The following is a 19700-nucleotide window of genomic DNA, read 5'->3' on the forward strand; positions in this document are numbered from 1 at the left end:
CTAGGCACTTACAGTAAGTTAAATTGCTAGACCCCATAAGAGCTCTACAAAACTAGATTGAGATTCTGCGTGCACACACACACAAGCAATAGTTAACCCAACTTAACTTGGATTAGTTGAAGCTTAATGGATTTTAGATACTGATAATTGTGTTAAAACAAAATTGCATATCTATTGACTTTCATTCACAACTTCTCTAGACATGTTGACCAGAATCTGAATTTCCACTGTCCTGCAACAGGCACCCAAGAAGATGCTGCTCGTGCTTATGACATAGCAGCCATCGAGTATTAGTAAAGATATATTCATTGAACAAGATATATTGGAATTATAGTTCATTTCCATTTCTATAGCAAAAATAAAAGTCTTAAGATATATTTCTTTTTCATAATATTACTTTTAGTATAATTATAGGCTTGTAGCATTTTTTATTGTTTAGATTTGTAATATGATTTATTATTTTTCAAGAGAAATGTATGTATCAATATTTGAGTTTAATGAAATATCTCATTTTGTAGTAATTAATTTGAGTATATTATAATTAAAAAAAGTCTTAAGATTTTAGCGGCAATAGTAATGGCAACTAAAAGTGAATAACATTACAATTTTAGAATAATTTTTAGTGGCCATATAAATTGCCGGTAAAATAGATTTTGGCGGCAATAATAATGGCTACTAAAAATGAATAACATTGGAATCTTAGAATTACTTTTGGTGGACATATAAATTGCCAAGAAAATAGCCATTAAAAGTTATATACTTTTTGCGACTATTAAAAATGTCTTTACTGGCAAATATTATAATTGCCGCTAAAACCTTTTAGTGACAAAGTATAAGACGGATAATGTCTAATTGCCAGTAAATATATTAGCGGTTATTTTTATTGCCTCTAAAAGCAAAATAAATGGTCGCTAAAAGTGATTTTTTTTTTTAATGAACAAGTAGAACCAACTCAAGTGCAAAATAAACTAATTCAGGAACAGGAAAAAAAAAGAAACAAGGGGAAGAGGAAGTAAATTGAAAAGATAATAAAAAAGAAAAGGAAGGAGAAGGCATTAAAGAAGACCTGAAAAAGCTTAGGGAATGGTCGTCGTCCTCGTAAAGAGTCAAAACTCAAAAGATACACCACACAGTTTGAAAAGTGAAAGCACTTTAGTGTCTTGTTTTTGTTGTCGCTGCTGTAACTCGTTATCGCCGCTGCTTCTCACTGTCGCTGCTACTCCTTGCATGCTCCACGGTCATCGTTGCTGTTTCTATGTTTGTTTCTGTTTTTATTTCTTCTATTTTTGTTTCTGATGAAGAAAAAGAAAAAATACTGTAATGAAAAAAAGAAAAAAAAATAATTTAGTTCAAAATATGATTTTAAAACTACATTAAATCATAAAGACGATTTTATATGTAAAAAAATATTAAAAACAAAAAAAAATTTAGTCTATAATTTAAAAATTAAAATCATACTTAACTCTAGATAATATCACCTAGCTAAATTCAAGAGCATAACATTTTCCATCAATGACATTGTAAAAGGTAAAGGTGGTGATGTGAGTCAGTTCCTCTTCCAGTCTTCCACCTAACTTATACTTTCTTTTTATTATAAAATAAAACTTGTCACGAACTTGTAGTTACCCACTAATTTCAACCATTGTAACTGTCACCGACACTATTAAGGGGGATAAATAGACAATCACGTACTCGGCCCTAGATATTCATAGTTCAAAGTACAGTACCATATGTGTCTGTCTGTCACCTACAAAATTCACACTACTCCTCAGTCACTTAGAATGTTTATATCATTCTTGATTATCCTGAAAATGTAACGTTAAGCTGCAGTTTCTAACCGTAAATTATAGTTTAATTAATCAAACAACTGATGATAATTATTATAGCAATTCCAGTAACCTACTCCATTCGTGATCAGATTAAATTATTCTTGTTACCATTATTTTAGTCTTCTAGAAGCTTCAACGTGAACGCAGTTAGTTGTCCAGTGATATATTAATTGCATGTGTCATGCTCCAACTCATCACACATGAAAAGGCAACTTTTTTAAAAGAAATAAAATAAAATAACCTATAAGAGATGATGCCGAGTTATATAATCCAACAATATATGAGAGAATATCTTCATCAATCATATATATATATATATATAATCAACTTCACATGAAATTAATAATTGAGAATCGTTAGATAAAAATTTAGTTAAATTAGTCAAATTATTTAAAGTCTCTCAAAATTAATTAAATATTATTAGATTTTAAAATTTAAAATTTAAAATTAACACTCCTAAATACATTTACACTACATCGATTTCTACTATTTCATCATAACAATATTTTTGACTTCCACCTCACAGTCTTCATAGTATCCCGTCGGTTCACATTCACATTTCACCGTCGCCGCCAAAAGCAGCTTTGACGCAAAGTGCTTGCTATCCGAGAGTGCCGCTGTCCTGTGATACATGTGCAGCTTCAACCATTGTCGTTTCACGATCCTGTGCTCTTGCCTACGCTGCTTTTCACGACCCCAGGGCTGCTGCCACCTCCACAGTGCCCTGCCAGTCCTCCTCCACAATTCACCATCACCGCCCGCGAAAACTTTGATGCGAGGTGCTTGTCCGTCCGAGAATGCCGCTGTCCCGCGATACCTGTGCAATCGTAGCCACTACTATTTTGCGATCCCGTGCTCCCGCCGCCGTTGCTGTTCACGACTCTTATCAATTAAGTCGGATGTTCATTTTACTAAGTATGCAGATGATTCTTTTAATTCTAAAGTGGATGTTTATTTGGGTATGCCATTACTTGATTTGCTTGATTCTACAAGCACAAGCTCCGTAAAATGTTCATTTTACTATGTATGCATATGGTTCTTTTCACTAAGATATAGATGTTTATTTGGGTCATACTATTTGGGTAAACGAAGCAAAACAGCATGCGATGAAAATGGCAAAGACACGATGCAGCGGCATGGAAGCAAGGGCAGAGGTGCAGGGAGCGCGATGCAAGGAAGAAGAAGGTGCAGCGGCGGCGTCGATTACAGAGAACACATGGATGGTGTGATGCATGGGAGAAGAAGGTGCAGCAGTGGTGCGGCGCGTTACTTCTTCAGACGATGGTGGCGCTGGTGAGGTGCGTTGGTGACGGGGCGACAGGAAATGGGGAGTAAAGCGGCTGCAATAAAAAGAGAGAAAGGTGGAAGGTAAGAGACTAAGGTTGTAATGGATAAATGGGGTGGAATATTTTTTGTTTTAGTGGGCCTGGAGTGCAACTCATTGTTCACGTTGTTCGCACCCCGAATAAAGTTAAAAAAAAAAAAACAATCCACCCAAATTATCCAACCAAAGAACCCCATTCAATAATTCAAAAATTTTAACCATCCATGATACCTTAATTTACCAAAGCACTAGCTTTTTCCTTAAACCCTCTGCTATCGCCACTTCACCAACCAGCCCCTTTCGCCGGCATCACTCTCTCCCTCACTGGATATCATCATCCTGAGTTCTTCACACCGTCGCTTGGTCACTAACTAGCCCCATCGTCGCCGTCGGGATCCTCCTCACTGAGTCACCGCCACGTCAAGGAGAATTTGAGATAACATCAAATCTAATCAAATAACCATCCACTTAAGAATAAAAATAATCATCCACATGCCTATTGAATTGAACATCCAGCATATTTTAATTGTATCTAACTAAACCCAATCCAATCAAATAACCATTCGCATACCTACTAAAATGACTATCCGACATATTATTGAACTAATATGTATCACCTTCAGAAGTTTAGATATACATACAGAGGTAATAAGTAATAACCTTTGGTTAAGAACCAGTTGCACCGATAACTAAAATGGTCTTTTCCTTGAAATACTCCTCAACACTATTACTTGTGAACTCTGCCATATCTAATTGAAATAACAAATAGTTGTAGTAATTAACGGTATATGAAAATGCGTACTAAATCTTATGTAGTTGTTTGGCTCTATCAATAACTGCTACAAAATACTATTTACGGCTGCGTCTGCATGAGCTGCAGAGGGACAGCGACACACGATCAAGATGCAGCGGTATCAGTGTGAGGGTGCAGCAGTGTCAGCACGAGCCGTGGGGGGACAGCGGTGTGGGGTGAGGTTGCACGGCGTGCATGGACATCGGTATTTCGACTGCATTGCATTAGGCGTGAGACTGCGGCGTCGGAACGGCTGTCTCCAGCGCCAATGGCGAGTTTTGGGCATGAACCGGAGATTGATGACGGTGAGTTTTAAGCGTGGAGGGAAGGACCATCGGGATGAAGGATGATGTGAGTGGAGGAGGGGCAGGAGGAGGGTTGAGATGAAATGGAAACGTGATGTCACAGTATATTAAAAAGAGGTTATGTTGCCTAATCCTAATAATTTAAATTCAAAAATTAATTATTCTAAGAAATTGAGAATCTGATTTTAATAATTAATTTAACTTTTTTTTAAGCTATTATTCACATTGTTCAACATTTACATTGTTTACCTCTATTTTTTTAATTGCTATCATCAATAATTCAATATACAACATTAATAAATATTTTCTCTCACACAACCACAAAAATTAACAAGTGCAATACTAGATTAATGCACAAATTCTCTGTATAACCATAAAAAAAATGTATAAACAAAAAAATCACCTCCCTAATGCAATAGTCACCACCACCTATATATGTTTAAATAGTATATTAATTACATCAATAATATTTCATTATTCCCTTGGTTGTTATTTCCACTTCTTGATCATTTCAAGAAAAATTTCATTCCATGTATCTATAGGCCCTGGCAAACACCAATGAACACAATCATTTTGAACATGTTCTGGAACCCCTTTAGAAAATGGAAAAGGATACATATAAGGACCAGGATGACCATCAGGTCTTAAGAGTGCTAATTTTGTTACATCCAATGCCTCAAATCTAATAAACCCTAATAATCCACTTTCATTATTGGCTTTTTCCTTGGCAATTGCCACTTCTTCCATCTCAATCCTCCTAATCTCAGCATCCATTCCTTCAAGCTTTTTCTCTTCTTCCTTATAAGGCCTAGTCATTGAACATGTACCTGCCTTATCCCAATCACCTTCAAAATGAGCAGGTGAAAATGTCTTCACAATTACATCAACACCATTATTATTGGAATTTCCATTTCTACCCCCTGCTAGTTTCCTCTCAATTATGCTATTAAGGGTAGTCCTTAATGCCTTCCTTAATGGATCATAAAAATCAATTTGAGTGTGATTAAATTCAGCAACATTCAAGCTTCCCAAAATTTTCCCACCCTCATAGTAAATTGAAGGAAGCAAAAACCAATGGCCAAATGAAATTACAATCATATCCCAATTACCGATATCCCTAGCCCACCTCTCATTAACATGATCCAAATACATAGTATTATAATATTGCCCATTATTTGATCTCTCTACACCTTGAACAAGAAATGGGGACCAATACAATGAGAAACTTGAATTATGAGAAGGGAAGTGCCACCTACGGAATTTATTGTCCTCACCATTTCTATACACAAGATTTGGTGTTGAAATTGTGGTCAACATGCATAGTAGTGACTCTAATTGATTCCTAGCAAGAGAGTCACCAAGAAAAGCAATGTGCTTGTTCCTAACAAGTTGGAGAAAAATGTTGGGGTCAAACCTTGGAAGATTGCATTGACTTGGCTTCCATCTCCAATATAGGTACCCTGAGTCAGGTCTTCCATTTGGGGTGCATTTCTCAGTCCCTTTGACCGTTCCACATGTGGTTGCATTGTACATAGGGCCTGTGTTGTCACTCACCCATTCTCCATTGGAGTAGTCACATTGGTTCTCTTCATCGTCATAATAAGCCTTTTCCTTTTCTGCCACACCGAGAAAAATTAATAATAAATTACAATGCATTTATGTGAAGCATTCTAGTAATAAACCAACAAACTTAATAAAGCCCCATGTCACACGTTGTTATATTATGTGTGAGTTGTGAAAATAAAAATTTTGGAAAACGGGTTTTTTTTTCAAATTACCAAATACAAAAAAAAATAAGTGAAAGAGAGCTTATTGTGGAATTTAAGACCAACAAATAAGTAATAATCAATCACTTTCTCTGCTTCAAAATAATTGTGAATCTAGATAATAAAGTGGTGCATTGAAAATGTATTTGAATAATTCAGACACGTTGAGTTTCCAATGCACTATTTTGCTTAAACTCACAGTTATGTTTTGAAACAGATGTAGTATATATTTTTAAGCAAGATAGAAGAAAGTACACCATGCATAAACATTGCACGATGCATATACCTGTAGAAGAAGAATTTGTTGTTAATGACGACGACGAAGAAGGAAAAGAAGGAGGAATAGGGGAAGAAGAAGAAGAAGAAAGAGAAGAGTGGTAGGTGATGGTGATGGAGTTTGAATGAGGAAGATGATGAGTTTGTGGAGGAGAGGGAGGAGGAAAGGAAAGAGGGTAAAAGTGTAAGCAAAGCAAAGCAGTGGGAAGAAGAGCAATAGGAAGCAAAGCATAGAGTGTTAATGGAAGAATTCTCTTAATGAGACATAATGATTGATCCTTGAATGGGTTTGTAGCATTTCCCATCTTCTCTGCTTTTGTGTTTGTTTATGTTAATGTGGAAGTTGAAGAGGTAGATAGAGATGTTTGCTAAGCACAATATTGGATCTTCCACAATCTCTGAAAGTTTTCACAAGTTGTGTTTTTGTGGAGATTCGGTCATGGAACACTGAAATACAATGATTGTATTCATTCCGGATTTGTTGCAGAGCGAGAAAAGGCACAAATGATAAGGTCTTCTTATCAATTATGCGCAGTAACTAGAGCAATTTACTCCTCTTCCTTTTGTTTGACTTGTCATACCTTAATAATTAAAGTCGAAACTCAGATGCAGTCGATTTCACGTAGCGGTTAGATAATTTAACTGATTTGACTAAATTTTCATCTAATAACTTACAATTATAAGTAAATAAATACAAAAAGTAAAAAAAAAAAGATAAGTTTTGTTATTGTGCAATTTATCGCTTATATATAGTTAGTTACTGCTCTGTACTCTCCTCTTTAATCTTGTTCCCTACCCTCCGTTTCTGGTTCATCCGTTCTGTTTTGCTCTTTTTAGTAGGAGCAGATTTTTGTTTTCATATTAGAATTAGTATTTCTGCTATTATCTTGTACATTAAAAATGGATATTAAATATCAAGAATAGACACCACGAAAAGCGGGGGACAAGCATTTAATCATTTATAGTGGTAAAATATAAATAAAAATATAAAAAATGATAATTTCACTCTAGATGTGATTTTTTTATGTTGTATATTCAGGGAGCTAGAGTTTTTTAATGGAGGGGGTCAACATGTAATATATAACTTGACAAGAGAAAAGAAATAAAATTAAGAAGGTTAAATTGTAAAATAATCAATTTTTTATATAAAAATGATCAAGTTAGGGGGGACCATTGCCCCCGTTTCTTAATACCAAAATCCATCCCTTTGTATATTATATGAAATATGAATATGAATTTATAAAAAATATCAGTATCAAAATAAAAATGACAATATTCATTTCTAAATATAAAACCACAGTTTTGTAGGTTTTTTTTTCCCCTTTAAAATCGCATTAATACTTTTCCCCTTTAGTTTGGTTATAACTTTATTTCTTTGCACTTATACTTCATCAACTCCCAAACTCCCAATCATTCCAATAATAAATTAAAAAAAAAAGGTCGTTCTCTAATTTATAGTGTTGGTCACTACTTTACAATTATTTTCTGGTTCTTTTAGGAAAATGGCTTCTTATACAGGCAAAGTCGAAAGACCAAAATACCCCGTTAATAATCTTTCTGTTTAGCATGTTCTAGTTGCAAGCTGAACACAGGTGCTACATTTGCAAGGACATAATTGTCTTAATACTTTACACTTTACAGTAGCCATAGCCCATAAGGGCCATGGGGTTCCCCATTCATCGGTACCATTTTCATTTTTCAACGACAAATTCAAAAATCAAAAGTGAGTTTTGGCATTCAAAGGTCTTTTTTTTTTCCTTTTAATTTGCTTTTTGAATTGCGATTTTTTCCGTACGAAATAAGTTTTTATTGATATATTCTTTAATAATAATAAAAAAATTGATATCTTCTTATTCATAATACATTTTATAACCTCGATATAATGAATTATGTAATAATGACTTTATATGAATTTTTTATTTAATTAGTTTAGTAATTATAGTATTAAAATATATTTTAATGATACAGGTGAGAAGTGTCGGTGACTTCCAAATGGTAGAATTTAAAGAATAAAGGGAGAAAGAGAGATGAAAAGTGTTGCATTAAAAATAAATGAATAAATTGAATGAATAATATTTACACATGAGTTTAGTTAGTATTTATAGTTCTAGTTTTTTGTTTATTGAACTCAAAAAATTATAACTAATACACATTTACTTGCACAATTAATCATAACTCCTAACTAATTATAATAGTAACTAATTCTAACAATTTTATAACAGTGATCACAATTAACTCAACTTCGTTATATGCTTTTTCTTTTGTTCCCTCTCAAACGAAGGATTACATTGTCCTTAATCACGAGTTTGGAGCAAAATTCAGTGACCTTTTTAGAAGAAATTACTTTAATCATAGCATCTGCCACTTGTGTATCTCCTGAAATATGATGAACTTGAATGTCTTTATTTGACACATGATTTCTGACAACTCCCAAATCTACCTCAAAGTATTTGGAACGAAAATGACATACTAAGTTTGCTGATAGCAATGCCTCTCTACTTAGGGGTGTTCATGGATCGGATCCGATTCGCGTATCTCCGGTATTTATTCGAATCCAATATGAAAATTGTGGATATGGATCCGATCCGCACACTAATAAGATCGGTTTGCGAATTTTATGTAGGTATCGCATATCCGTAGATCTGCAAAAATAAATAAATAACTAAGTAAATATTTTTTTATATTTTATTTCAACTAATAATTGTCATATATGTTGTATTATTATAATTTTATTATTTAAGAAAAGTATGTTTAATATTAGTGTTAAGTACGATTTTGGTCCCTAAAGTATAGGCCGAAAATTTTTTTCATCCCCAATCTTTTTTTGCATACAAAATCGTCCCTAAAGTTTAGTTTAATTTTAAAACCATCATTCGGACCAAAATACCCTTCCCATTCTTCATCAAAATACCCAGTTTCTATTCTTCTTTTTTTCTTTTGCATCACCGCAACATCTCTTCTTCTTTTTCTTCTTCTTCATCACAGCACCAGCAACAACAACAATAAAATCAGAAGCACAACCAATGTAATAAAGATAAAAAATAGAATCAGAAATACAAAGCTCAGAAAATTGATTTTTTTTCTCAGATATACAAAGCTCAGAGAAATGTTGTACTGTGCATTGCAGCTTGTTTTCTCTACTGGTAAAGCACTAGAAGATAAAAAAAATCAGAACGCAAGAATCAGAAGAACAAAACACAAAGAGATCAAAGATCAAATTAGAAGCAGAAGAAATTAGAAGCAGAAGAAATAATGAACAATAAAATCAGAATCAGAACCAGAAAATCAACTCAGAAGCAGAAGAAATTAGAAACAGAAGCAGAACGAATCAAAAATAGAATCGGAACCCTAGAGAGGACCAGTGGTAAGGACTAGCGGCGAGGATACAAAGCAGCAGCAAGGAACAGAAGCGGCGGCAAGGAATAGAAGCATCGGCGGCAGTGGTGAAGCACGACATCGACGAGGTACCCCTCTTCCTCTCCCTGACCGTGCGTTTTCTCTCTCTCTCTCTCTCTCTTCACGAGCTCTTCGACGGCGGCAAGGTGTGGCGGCAAGGCTCGCGTCTCCTCTCTCCTTCACAAGACAAGGAGCAACGGCAAGTGGCAACGAGCAGCGGCGACAAGCGAGAGGAGGATGAGCAGAACGACGACGTGGCGGATTTCCTTCTCCCCTCACGTGATTCCCTTCTCCCCACCTTTCCTTCCCCCTTCTTCTTCCCTCCCCCTCCTCGCGTGATTCCCTTTTTTAGGTAGGGATAATTTGGTAATAAAACTTAAAATTTTGGTAAATATGATGATTTTAAAACTAAGTTAAACCTTAGAGACAATTTTATATGCAAAAAAAGATTGGAGACGAAAAAAATTTTCGGCTTATACCTTAGAGACCAAAAAATTTTGCGCATATTCACGGTGTTCATCCGAATTCAATCCAAAAATTGTGGATATGGATCCAATCCGCACACTAATAGGATCGGATTGCGAATTTTATGTAGGTATCCGCATATCTACGGATCCGCAAAAATAAATAAATAAATAATTAAATATTCTTTTTATGTTTTATTTCAACTAATAATTATTATATATATTGTATTACCATAATTTTATTATTAAAAAAAGTATGTTTAATATTATTTTAAGAGCAAACATGTTTAAAAGAGTAGAAAAAAGAATTTTATTGATATTTTTTTAATAAAAATAAGCTTTTCAAAATATTTTTGTGTTTTGCGGATATATCCGATCTGCAAATATGTGGATTGGATCAAGATTTTGGCCATATCCGATCCGCGTTCACCCCCTATCTGTACTCAGCCTCGGTGCTGGACTTCAAAACATATTGTTGCTTTTTGGAACTCTAGGAAATTAGGTTCTGGCGCATATAGACACAATACCCTGCTGTAGACTTCTTATCCTCTATGTCTGAAGCCCAACCAGAATTAGAATAACCTGTGACAGCTAAAACTGAGCACTTTTGCATGTGCAGTCTAACTATTCTTGTTCCTTGTAAGTATATTAGGATTCTCTTCACTTCCTTCCACTGAGGAGCCCATGGAGCTTGCATGAATTGACTCATCTTGTTCATCGAAAATGCTAACTTTGACCTTGTAACAGTAAGATATTAAAGACTACCTACAACAGACCGATACAAACTTAGATTATTGAACACCTCGCCATCTGTGGAAGTCAGTGTCAGATTTGATGTCATTGGAGTTGGAACAGCTTTGTAGTCTTGCATTGATGCCTTTAGAAGAATATCCTTGATATACTTGGTCTGTGATAGCACCATTCCTCCATCACATGTCTTTGTTACTCCTATACCAAGAAAATAGTGAAGGGAGCCCATGTCTTTAAGTACAAAAGTCTTGTTTAGCTGCTGAATAATACTACTAATTGTGTTTGATGAGGAACATGTGATGACAATGTCATCCACATACACAAGCATAAAAGTGATTGAATCTTTTGTTTTTCTCACAAAAAGACTAACATCAGACCTTGTTGGGGTGAAGCTTAAGCCTTTTAATGTTGTTGAGAGCTTAGTAAACCAGGTGTGTGTGACTTGTTTAAGACCATATAGAGAGCGGGTTAACTTGCAAACCACTTGTGAGCCACCAATTCAAAACCTCTTGGTTGAGTCATGTGAATTTCATCATGAAGATCTCTGTGTAAAAAAGCATTATTAACATCCATTTGTCTTATGTCCCAGCCTCTAGAGAGAGCCAGAGTTAGAATAATCCTTACACTTGCTGGTTTGATGACTGGACTGAAAGTCTCTTTAAAATCAATGTCTGGCCTTTAATTGAACCCTTGAGCTATCAACCTTGCCTTGTACTTGCTCACTGTGCCATGAGAATTTCATTTTACTCTAAACACCCATTTGCTTCCGACTGAAGATCTATCTTTTGGTAATTATATTAGCACCCATATTTGATTTCGCATAAATGCTGCATATTCGTCATTCATTGATTGCCTCCAATGAGGAATGGTGAGAGCTTAATTGTTAAATCTGTTGACTCACATCGGATTGTTGATTCACCTCAGCTTGAAAGACTCTAGGTTTACTAATGCACTCTTGGATCTTGTTACCATAGCATGTTTGTTTGCTGTTTACGAGGGAGGTTGTGACTGAGTATCGAAAGTTTGATGTTGATCTGCAGTTGACACGGCCTGTTCTTGAGTATCATGAGATTTGGAACTAAAAACTCTTGCCAATTCTGGTGTATGAGGCATGTGAGGCAGCTGGTTTGTGGTTTTTGGCACTAAAAGAGTAGGTTGATTATCCAAACTTGGTTAGGCTGAGCTATCCAAAGAATTCACTGGTGTAAGTACATTAGGTGGTGCAGTTGCTAACTTTTGCACTGAAATATGAGGTATTGACAAGGAAGGAACACTAGCTGATGGAGTTGAGCAAAGAACAAAACCAAAACTACTTTCTCTGCTTGTGAGACACCTAAAATCTTTATACCCTAGAGTTGGTCCAAGATATACACATTGTTCTGACCGGAACTGAAACTTATGCTTGTTGTATGGCCTTGTATGAGGGTAACACAAACAACCAAACACTCTTAGCATATCAAGAGGTGGAGATTGTTGCATTAGCTTCTCATAGGGTGATTGATAATTCAATACTAGAGTAGATAACAGATTAATAAGTTGGGCTGCTGTGGTAAATACTTTCTCCCAGAATTTCATAGGCAAATGAGCTTTAGCTAATAGAGTTAACCCCATAGTTGTAATATGCTTGTATTTCTGTTCTGTGGCACCATGTTGTTAGTGCATATGCGGACAAGAAAAGCAAGGGACAATTTCTTCTATTCTCAAAAAATTAGCTAAACACTACAAGGAAACCTAATTTCAGCGGCTATATTAGGGGAGCGGTCAATTAGAACCGCCGTCGCTGCTACCCCAATTTCACATACCCGCGGTTGATAGCAACCTGCCTCTGAAAAACAAATCCGGCGGCGGCCATCGTTTTCACTCCACGGCAGTTCATGGAGTTCGCGCCATTCTATGCTTAAACCGCCTAATTTCTCTTTCGTTCGCACTTCTCGCTAGCTCCACTACCCACTATTCGCCATTACCTCAGTTCTTCATTTTTCCAAAACCTAGCTTGGCGCCCAGAACCCTAATTCCAGTGAATAAACCCTCTTCGTGCATAACGAAAATCTGCAAGGAATCATGGCTTAGCAAAAGTATATGGATTTATTCCTGTCTCTGGTAAGCTAATTGTGTTTTCCTTTGTTCTTTTTCGATTCAATTTTATACTTCTTCTAGTTAATAATCACTGATAACCCATTGTTGTTTCTCCTTCTTGTTCATCACTGTGAGAACGCACGAATTTCTCTCCTGGAAGTGCAAATTTCTGCAATTTAAGGTTACTCTGTCTCTTTCTCTACTATTAGGAATTTAGGGGTTTATTTGATATAAACTGTAAAGAGGAATTCATACTTATTACTTAATAATGTCTTGATTAAAAGACAATCTATCTTGAAACTAATAATAGGAAATTGTCTGATGAAGTAGTGCGCTTGAAGAAGTTCTTTATGTGATTTAATTTGTATGCAATCTGTGTAATTTCATTATTGGATTCATCATTGGGATCGGAGTTGCATATTTGATCATATGATCTGTTTAAATTAGTTCTCAATTGAGGTTTAAATTATGAAGTAAAATGAGCAACTAAGAGAAGAAAGGAGGGTGTGTTTGTTTATTTGTGAGCTAAGTAAAAATTCTACAGAGAACAATAATCATGACAAATAAAAAAACAAACAAAATCTGAGATACAAAACACAAGAAGAAATAGACCCAAAACTGATTGCAGGTAGAATCTTACTACAATGGAATAATAAAACTCCAAAGAAACCACCACGCATGCATATCAGAGAGGTATTTGATTTGTTTGATTAATTGATTAATTGGGTTTTGTAGGTCTTAAGCTGAAATAGTTATCCTCTCTAGTTTATATTCTTAGCAAAGGAAGCCAAATTGAGTCAAAACCAACTTTGGCACAGGTAATAATTATTAGTATTTTAAGATTTGTCTAATTTTGTTGATGATTATTGATAATTAAAGTTAAAAAATGGATTATTTAGTTTACTATGAATGCTAGCCCTGTTTTCTGATGTATTCATACTTATATAGTCAAATAGCTACTGCCAAGTGCCAATACTAAAAGTATAGATTATATTATTCCTATTCCACCACTGAACACATGCAAGTACCCAATAAAATGCTATTTACTAATTCTCCTATCAATCAAGTAAATAGCTACTACCCCTTTGTGTTTGTCTCGTCTATATTTGGTAAAACTTTGGTAAAAATTTTTGTTGTAGTGCATCAAGACAGGATCTCTTCCATTCTCAACCTTTGAGGTTCTTACAGCTCATCTCTGGAAGGTAAGTTAGTTAAGTTTGTTGCGTGCTATTTATTTATCTATTTCTTTATTGATTATTATTAAAGTTTAGCTAATAATGAGTTCTTTTAATGAAACATTTTCAAATATTTAAAAAAAATATTTTGACAAAGATCTGATTAGCTGATATGAATGTTTATTTGTTTCTTGACCTCTTTTGTTTGCTACTTATTCAAGGGAAGTAAGTGTGTGCACCCACCATTATAATTGTTGAATCTAATAAACACAATGACATAAACATGATTTGGCAAGTTTTTGAAAGTATTAGCACATGCAACAATAGGCAAGGGGTCCACTGTTCATGTAACAAGTGACAATTGATATTCTTTAGTTTATCCCTTCTCTAGTTCTGTAAATTAAATCTAAAAGAAAACATGAACAATTTAAACAAACTTGGCCTTTAAGATAATAATTTATACTACCATCAAGAGTTAAAAACTTGATAAATGGTAAAGACAAGAGATTCATGTCCATGGATGAAAAATGATTGCTTCTGTTTTTTATTGATGTCATAAAGCATACATGCATCTGCTGCTGTCTTCGACTGAAACCAAAAAGGTGTTATGGAAGATTTCAGGATTTAAACTAATTGACAACTAAAACAACCCAAGAGAAGGAATTGGAACTAAGTGCAAGATAAAGAATAAGTTAACCTGATTTTTTTATTATTACTTTACATGCTTTTCTTTGATTAGAAACAGAACACATGCACACACATTTAGAGGTCCAAAAGGCTTGAATCATTATATAGTTATTCGTTAGTTTGGTGTCTCTTTATACATATATATGTGAGTCATTTAGCTTTTACAAATTTTTATAAACTAAAATAGTTCATGATTACTCAGATAAGATGGATGAAATTAGTTCTTTGCATAAACTTAAAACAGCTGATTTCCTATCCACTACTTCTCTTCCATGTTTGGTGTTGTGCACTTTCTTAATTGAAATTTTACTATATGCTTCAATAATAGATCATATGATGCAGAGACTCCATGCAGAGAACAATAAGCATTAGTCTATTGAAGCATAGACCATTCAACTTTAAATAGCGAATTTGACTAAAACAATTAGTATTATGCTAACTGCGTAGTTTAATGGAGACATCCTCATCAAAGTTGGTTGGTGATGGGGATTACCCTGTTATTTTTTTTCCGATAAACTGATTTAATTAGTAATTTTATCAAGTGTTTTTAAAGTATATATTCGTTAAATTATTTTTAATTTATTATTATATTTGTTAGGGAAAAATTAAAGATTTAGCTAGAGAATACTAGAAATAAAAGAGAAATAGTATTTTTTATTTTTAAGATTGATTCACTTATTATTTTATTAGTATTAAATTGAAGATGAGTGGTAATCAATTGAAAAACAAAGATATCAAGGGCATTTCTCGGAAGAAAGAAGTAGATCAGGAATTCAATAGTTGAAGCATGCTTTGGGCTACTTTGTGCAATAGGTTTGTGTCTATTTAAAATTCACACGTAGTGATATCATTGACATTTTTGTATACTTTTACATTAGGACTTTTCATGAATGAGAGCTCAATGAGTAAAATTACATCTTATATGGTTGACTAAGGACTCCAGACTAGTTTTGAATATAATTAGTACTTAATCAAAGGTAAATCCGAATGAGTACCTAACTTCTACACATGACAGATAGCCTGGTAATGGATCATAAAAATTAGTCAACTTGCATAAAAACTCTAGATCATAAATTAATTTATATAATCATTCATTAGTGTGCTCTCCGTGGTCTGCGATTATTTAGTTTCACTTGCTGTAAAAAACACTGGACGTGCATTTATTCTGATCATATTTCCATTCATTTGCTATAGAGATATTTATTTTGTTGTTAAGATGGTCTTGAAGTTATATTGTCTAGTTTTGAGTGCATAGCTAGCTAACTAATTATGAACTTTTTTTTGGATGGAATTGAAAGAATGGAGAATGTATAGTAAATAGTGATGATGCATTAACAGTTAAGTCTTAAGAGTAGTACCATCTCTCTCTTACTTTCTTTGTGAAACTGAAAATGCAACTGCATGTGAAACTGTTGCGTTTTATGTCTAAAATTGGTGCTAAGTAACAGAATATTTATTCCAACCCATAAGAGCAGTAAATGCATGCAATGATATCCAGTTTTTATTATTTTAAGAGAGGGGGAGGGGGCAAGGGAAAACTATGATTTGAGCTGGTTTTTGGAATTGTATTTTTGAGGTGCGTTTGGCAGGATAACAAGCCAATCTCTTGTGGTTTTTGCCAACCTACATAGCTACTATCTTTCATCCATGTTAATTCATTTTTCTGATTCTAATTCTAATTCTTATTTTATTATTTTTCTTTCGAGTTTGCTTTTGCACATCATTCTGCCGATGGAACAATCATATGTCCATGTAATGCATGTGCTTTTAAGAAGTGGCTAACAAGGGACGAGGTGTACGATCATTTGATTTGTACACAATTCCCAATAGGATATACATTTTGGTTTTATCATGGAGAGCGCTCGATAGGAGAAACTAGCAACGTCTCAAGTAGTATTTTTTCAGACTTACAACAAAATTGTATGGCCGATGAGCAGCATCCTATGGTCGAGGTTGATTCAATTCGAAACTTGATTAGTGAAGGTCTAGGAGTTGGTGGGAACATCAGAAATGGAACACCCGTCATAGCAAATGAAGTCATTGATGGTGGTGCTCAAAGATTGGATCCTAGTGAATCTCATGCAACTCTTGAAGCGAAAGGGTTTAGCGAGCTGCTTAAGGATGGAGAAGAGCCGTTATATGAAGGGTGTACGAGATACTCGAAGTTATCTTTTCTATTGAAGTTGTTCCATATTAAATCCCTTTGTGGTATGACCGACAAGTCCATGAAGATGATTTTAGAACTATTGAGTGACGCATTCGAATATGCAAGGATTCCAAGTTCTTTTTATGAGGCAAAAAAGATCATTTCTAAACTCAGTTTGGATTGCACGAAGATACATGCTTGCCCAAACAATTGTATGTTGTATTGGGGCGAAGATGAGAACAGGGAGACATGTAAGGTCTATAATAGGTCTAGATGGAAGACATATAAGAAAAAAGGTCCAGCTGAGGCATCGAGTATTATTGGTAACAAAAAGAAGAAGCATCCAGCAAAAGTTCTTCATTACTTTCCTTTAAAATCTCGATTGAAAAGATTGTTCTACTCGTCAAAGACTGCTGCTGATATGCGATGGCATGCTACAGCTGAGAATAAGGATAACACAATGAGACATCCAAAAGACTCTGAGGCCTGGAAAAAAGGTTTGATTTGGAGCACTCCAACTTTGCATCCGATCCACGAAATGTGCGTCTTGCATTAGCTACCGATGGCTTCAATCCACATGGAACTTTGAGTGCAAATCATAGTATTTGGCCTGTCATTCTCATTCCGTATAATACTCCTCCATGGACGTGTATGAAATCGACATCATTCATAATTTCAATGATAATTCCTGGCAAGAAAATGCCAGGAAATAACATAGATGTTTATTTGCAACCTCTAATAAAAGAGTTAAAGGAGTTATGGGTTGAGGGTTGCGATGCATATGATGCTTTAACACAAGAAGTCTTTAAGTTGCACGCAGCTTTATTGTGGACAATTAGTGACTTTCCTGGGTTAGGGACTCTTTCTGGATGGAATACATACACAGGACTTGCTTGCCCGTCTTGCAACTTCGATAATATCCCTCATCGTCTCAATCACAGCAAAAAGTATTGTTTTATGGGTCATCGTCACTTTCTGGATCAGAGACACAAGTTTAGATTAAACACCGTTCAATTTAATGGAAGAGAAGAAACAAGGCTTCCACCAAGAACATTATCTGGCAATGAAATCCTTTCACAAGTTGAGAATATTAATGTCACCTTTGGCCGAAGAAAAGAAATAGGAAGAAGTGGTAAAAGATTACGCACTGGTGGAACTGTTGAAGGAGGTGGTACTCAACAATGGAAAAAGAAGAGCATTTTTTTTGAGTTGCCATATTGGAAGTCTAATTTGCTGCGACACAATCTCGATATGATGCATATTGAGAAAAATGTATGTGACAACGTGCTATATACTTTGTTAAATGATAGTTCGAAGTCAAAAGATCACATAAATGCTCGAAGAGACCTTCAAGAAATGGGTATCAAGCCTGATCTGTGGCTAAGGGAAAATGGAAAGTGTCCTCCGGCAATTTATACTCTGAACAATTTGGGTAAGAACAGATTCTTGACAACTTTGAAAAACGTCACTGTTCCCGATGGTTATGCAAGCAACATATCAAGGTGCATTGATCTAGAGTCTCTTAAGTTGAGTGGGATGCTAAAAAGTCATGATTTTCATATACTTATGGAGCAATTATTACCGTTAGCTATGCGAACAGGGCTGCCTGATGAGGTCTCTGCAGTGCTTATTGAGATGTGTTCATTCTTTAGACAATTATGTGGTAAAGCGTTAAGTGCCCCCTGTTTGGAAAAGTTACAAGATCAAATTGTCCTCACGTTATGCCACATGGAAATGTTATTCCCTCCTTCATTCTTCACAGTTATGGTTCACTTAATGGTGCACCTTGTAGAAGAAGCTAAACTTGGAGGCCCTGTCCATTATAGATGGATGTACCCTATTGAGAGGTAAAATTATTAGCTTAGATCGTTATTTATAACTTTGTTGGATAGTATTTAATCTTCATTCCTGGATAGGTATTTAGGACACTTGAAGTCATATGTATGTAACAAAGCACAACCAGAAGGATCCATAGCGCAAGGATACTTAATGGAAGAAATTCTTACATTTTGCAGTAGAATATTAATAGCAAAGTAATTCTTCCATGAAGTAGTTGTAGAATTTTATGATTGAAGTGACTGAAGACCTTTATTATCAAAGTAACTCTTTATTTTAGGCTTTTAGCTTAGTTAAATATTAATAGCAAAATTCTTTTTCAATTCAATTTTAGTATTGCATTATTTGAATTTACTTTGATATGTAAATATAGGTGTTAAATACTGATTGTGTTGGATTTATGATTATGTAAGACTTATTAAATATATATTATATTTTGAAATACAGTGTTGATATTATTTTGGTCAATTTTTCTATTTTACTTTGAGATGTAGATTTTAATATTTGTAGTAGTTATTTTTTTTATTAGGATTGTAGCAGTAGGATCTTCAAAACCGCCGCCGCTGCTATTCCGACGGTTGACCTGGCCGCGTTTCGCTCACCGCCGGGAGCTGATTCTAGCAGCGGTTATAACCGCCGCAACCCCCAAAATAACCGCCGCCGTTTTGCTGTTTTGTTGTAGTGAAAGTAGTATATTCTTTTGCATTGTCAGATTGAATAGACTTAATCTTTGTATTAAATTGCAGTTCTTCCATTTTCTTAAATTAAACAAAGGCTGAATGCAGATGAGACCGATTATGTAACAAGAAAATTCAAGTATATTTTGAAAAAAAAATCGATAAAATGTAGATATATAGTATCTTGATCCACTTATTGA

General features: G+C 34.8%; 3 protein-coding genes and 1 pseudogene across 3 annotated transcripts in view; 2 read left to right on the forward strand and 2 right to left on the reverse strand.

Moving 5' to 3' along the window:
• LOC107641825 overlaps positions 1-459 on the forward strand; it is a 3863-nt pseudogene extending 3404 nt beyond the window's left edge.
• The window catches only part of LOC107643522 (1-aminocyclopropane-1-carboxylate oxidase homolog 2), a 30743-nt gene extending 12224 nt beyond the window's left edge, over positions 1-18519 (forward strand). Inside the window, exons 5-6 of the mRNA XM_021123450.1 lie at positions 6685-6697; positions 18506-18519. Of these exons, the coding sequence (XP_020979109.1) occupies position 6685 (1 nt within the window). The 3' untranslated portion in view covers positions 6686-6697; positions 18506-18519. The remainder of the gene's footprint in view (positions 1-6684; positions 6698-18505) is intronic.
• On the reverse strand, positions 4623-6842 carry LOC107641823 (protein ALTERED XYLOGLUCAN 4-like). Its single transcript, XM_016345264.2, has 2 exons — positions 6304-6842; positions 4623-5867 (listed from the first exon to the last, which is right to left on the reverse strand). The coding sequence occupies exons 1-2, from the start codon at positions 6596-6598 to the stop codon at positions 4741-4743; spliced, it is 1422 nt and encodes a 473-aa protein (XP_016200750.1). The 5' UTR covers positions 6599-6842; the 3' UTR covers positions 4623-4740.
• Positions 10908-12755, reverse strand: LOC107640515 (uncharacterized mitochondrial protein AtMg00810-like). The gene is made up of 3 exons (XM_016344031.1): positions 12706-12755; positions 11385-11447; positions 10908-11280 (listed from the first exon to the last, which is right to left on the reverse strand). The coding sequence occupies exons 1-3, from the start codon at positions 12753-12755 to the stop codon at positions 10908-10910; spliced, it is 486 nt and encodes a 161-aa protein (XP_016199517.1).

The sequence above is a fragment of the Arachis ipaensis genome, chromosome B05, assembly GCF_000816755.2.
Source record: "Arachis ipaensis cultivar K30076 chromosome B05, Araip1.1, whole genome shotgun sequence".
In the NCBI taxonomy this organism is placed as follows: Eukaryota; Viridiplantae; Streptophyta; class Magnoliopsida; order Fabales; family Fabaceae; genus Arachis; species Arachis ipaensis.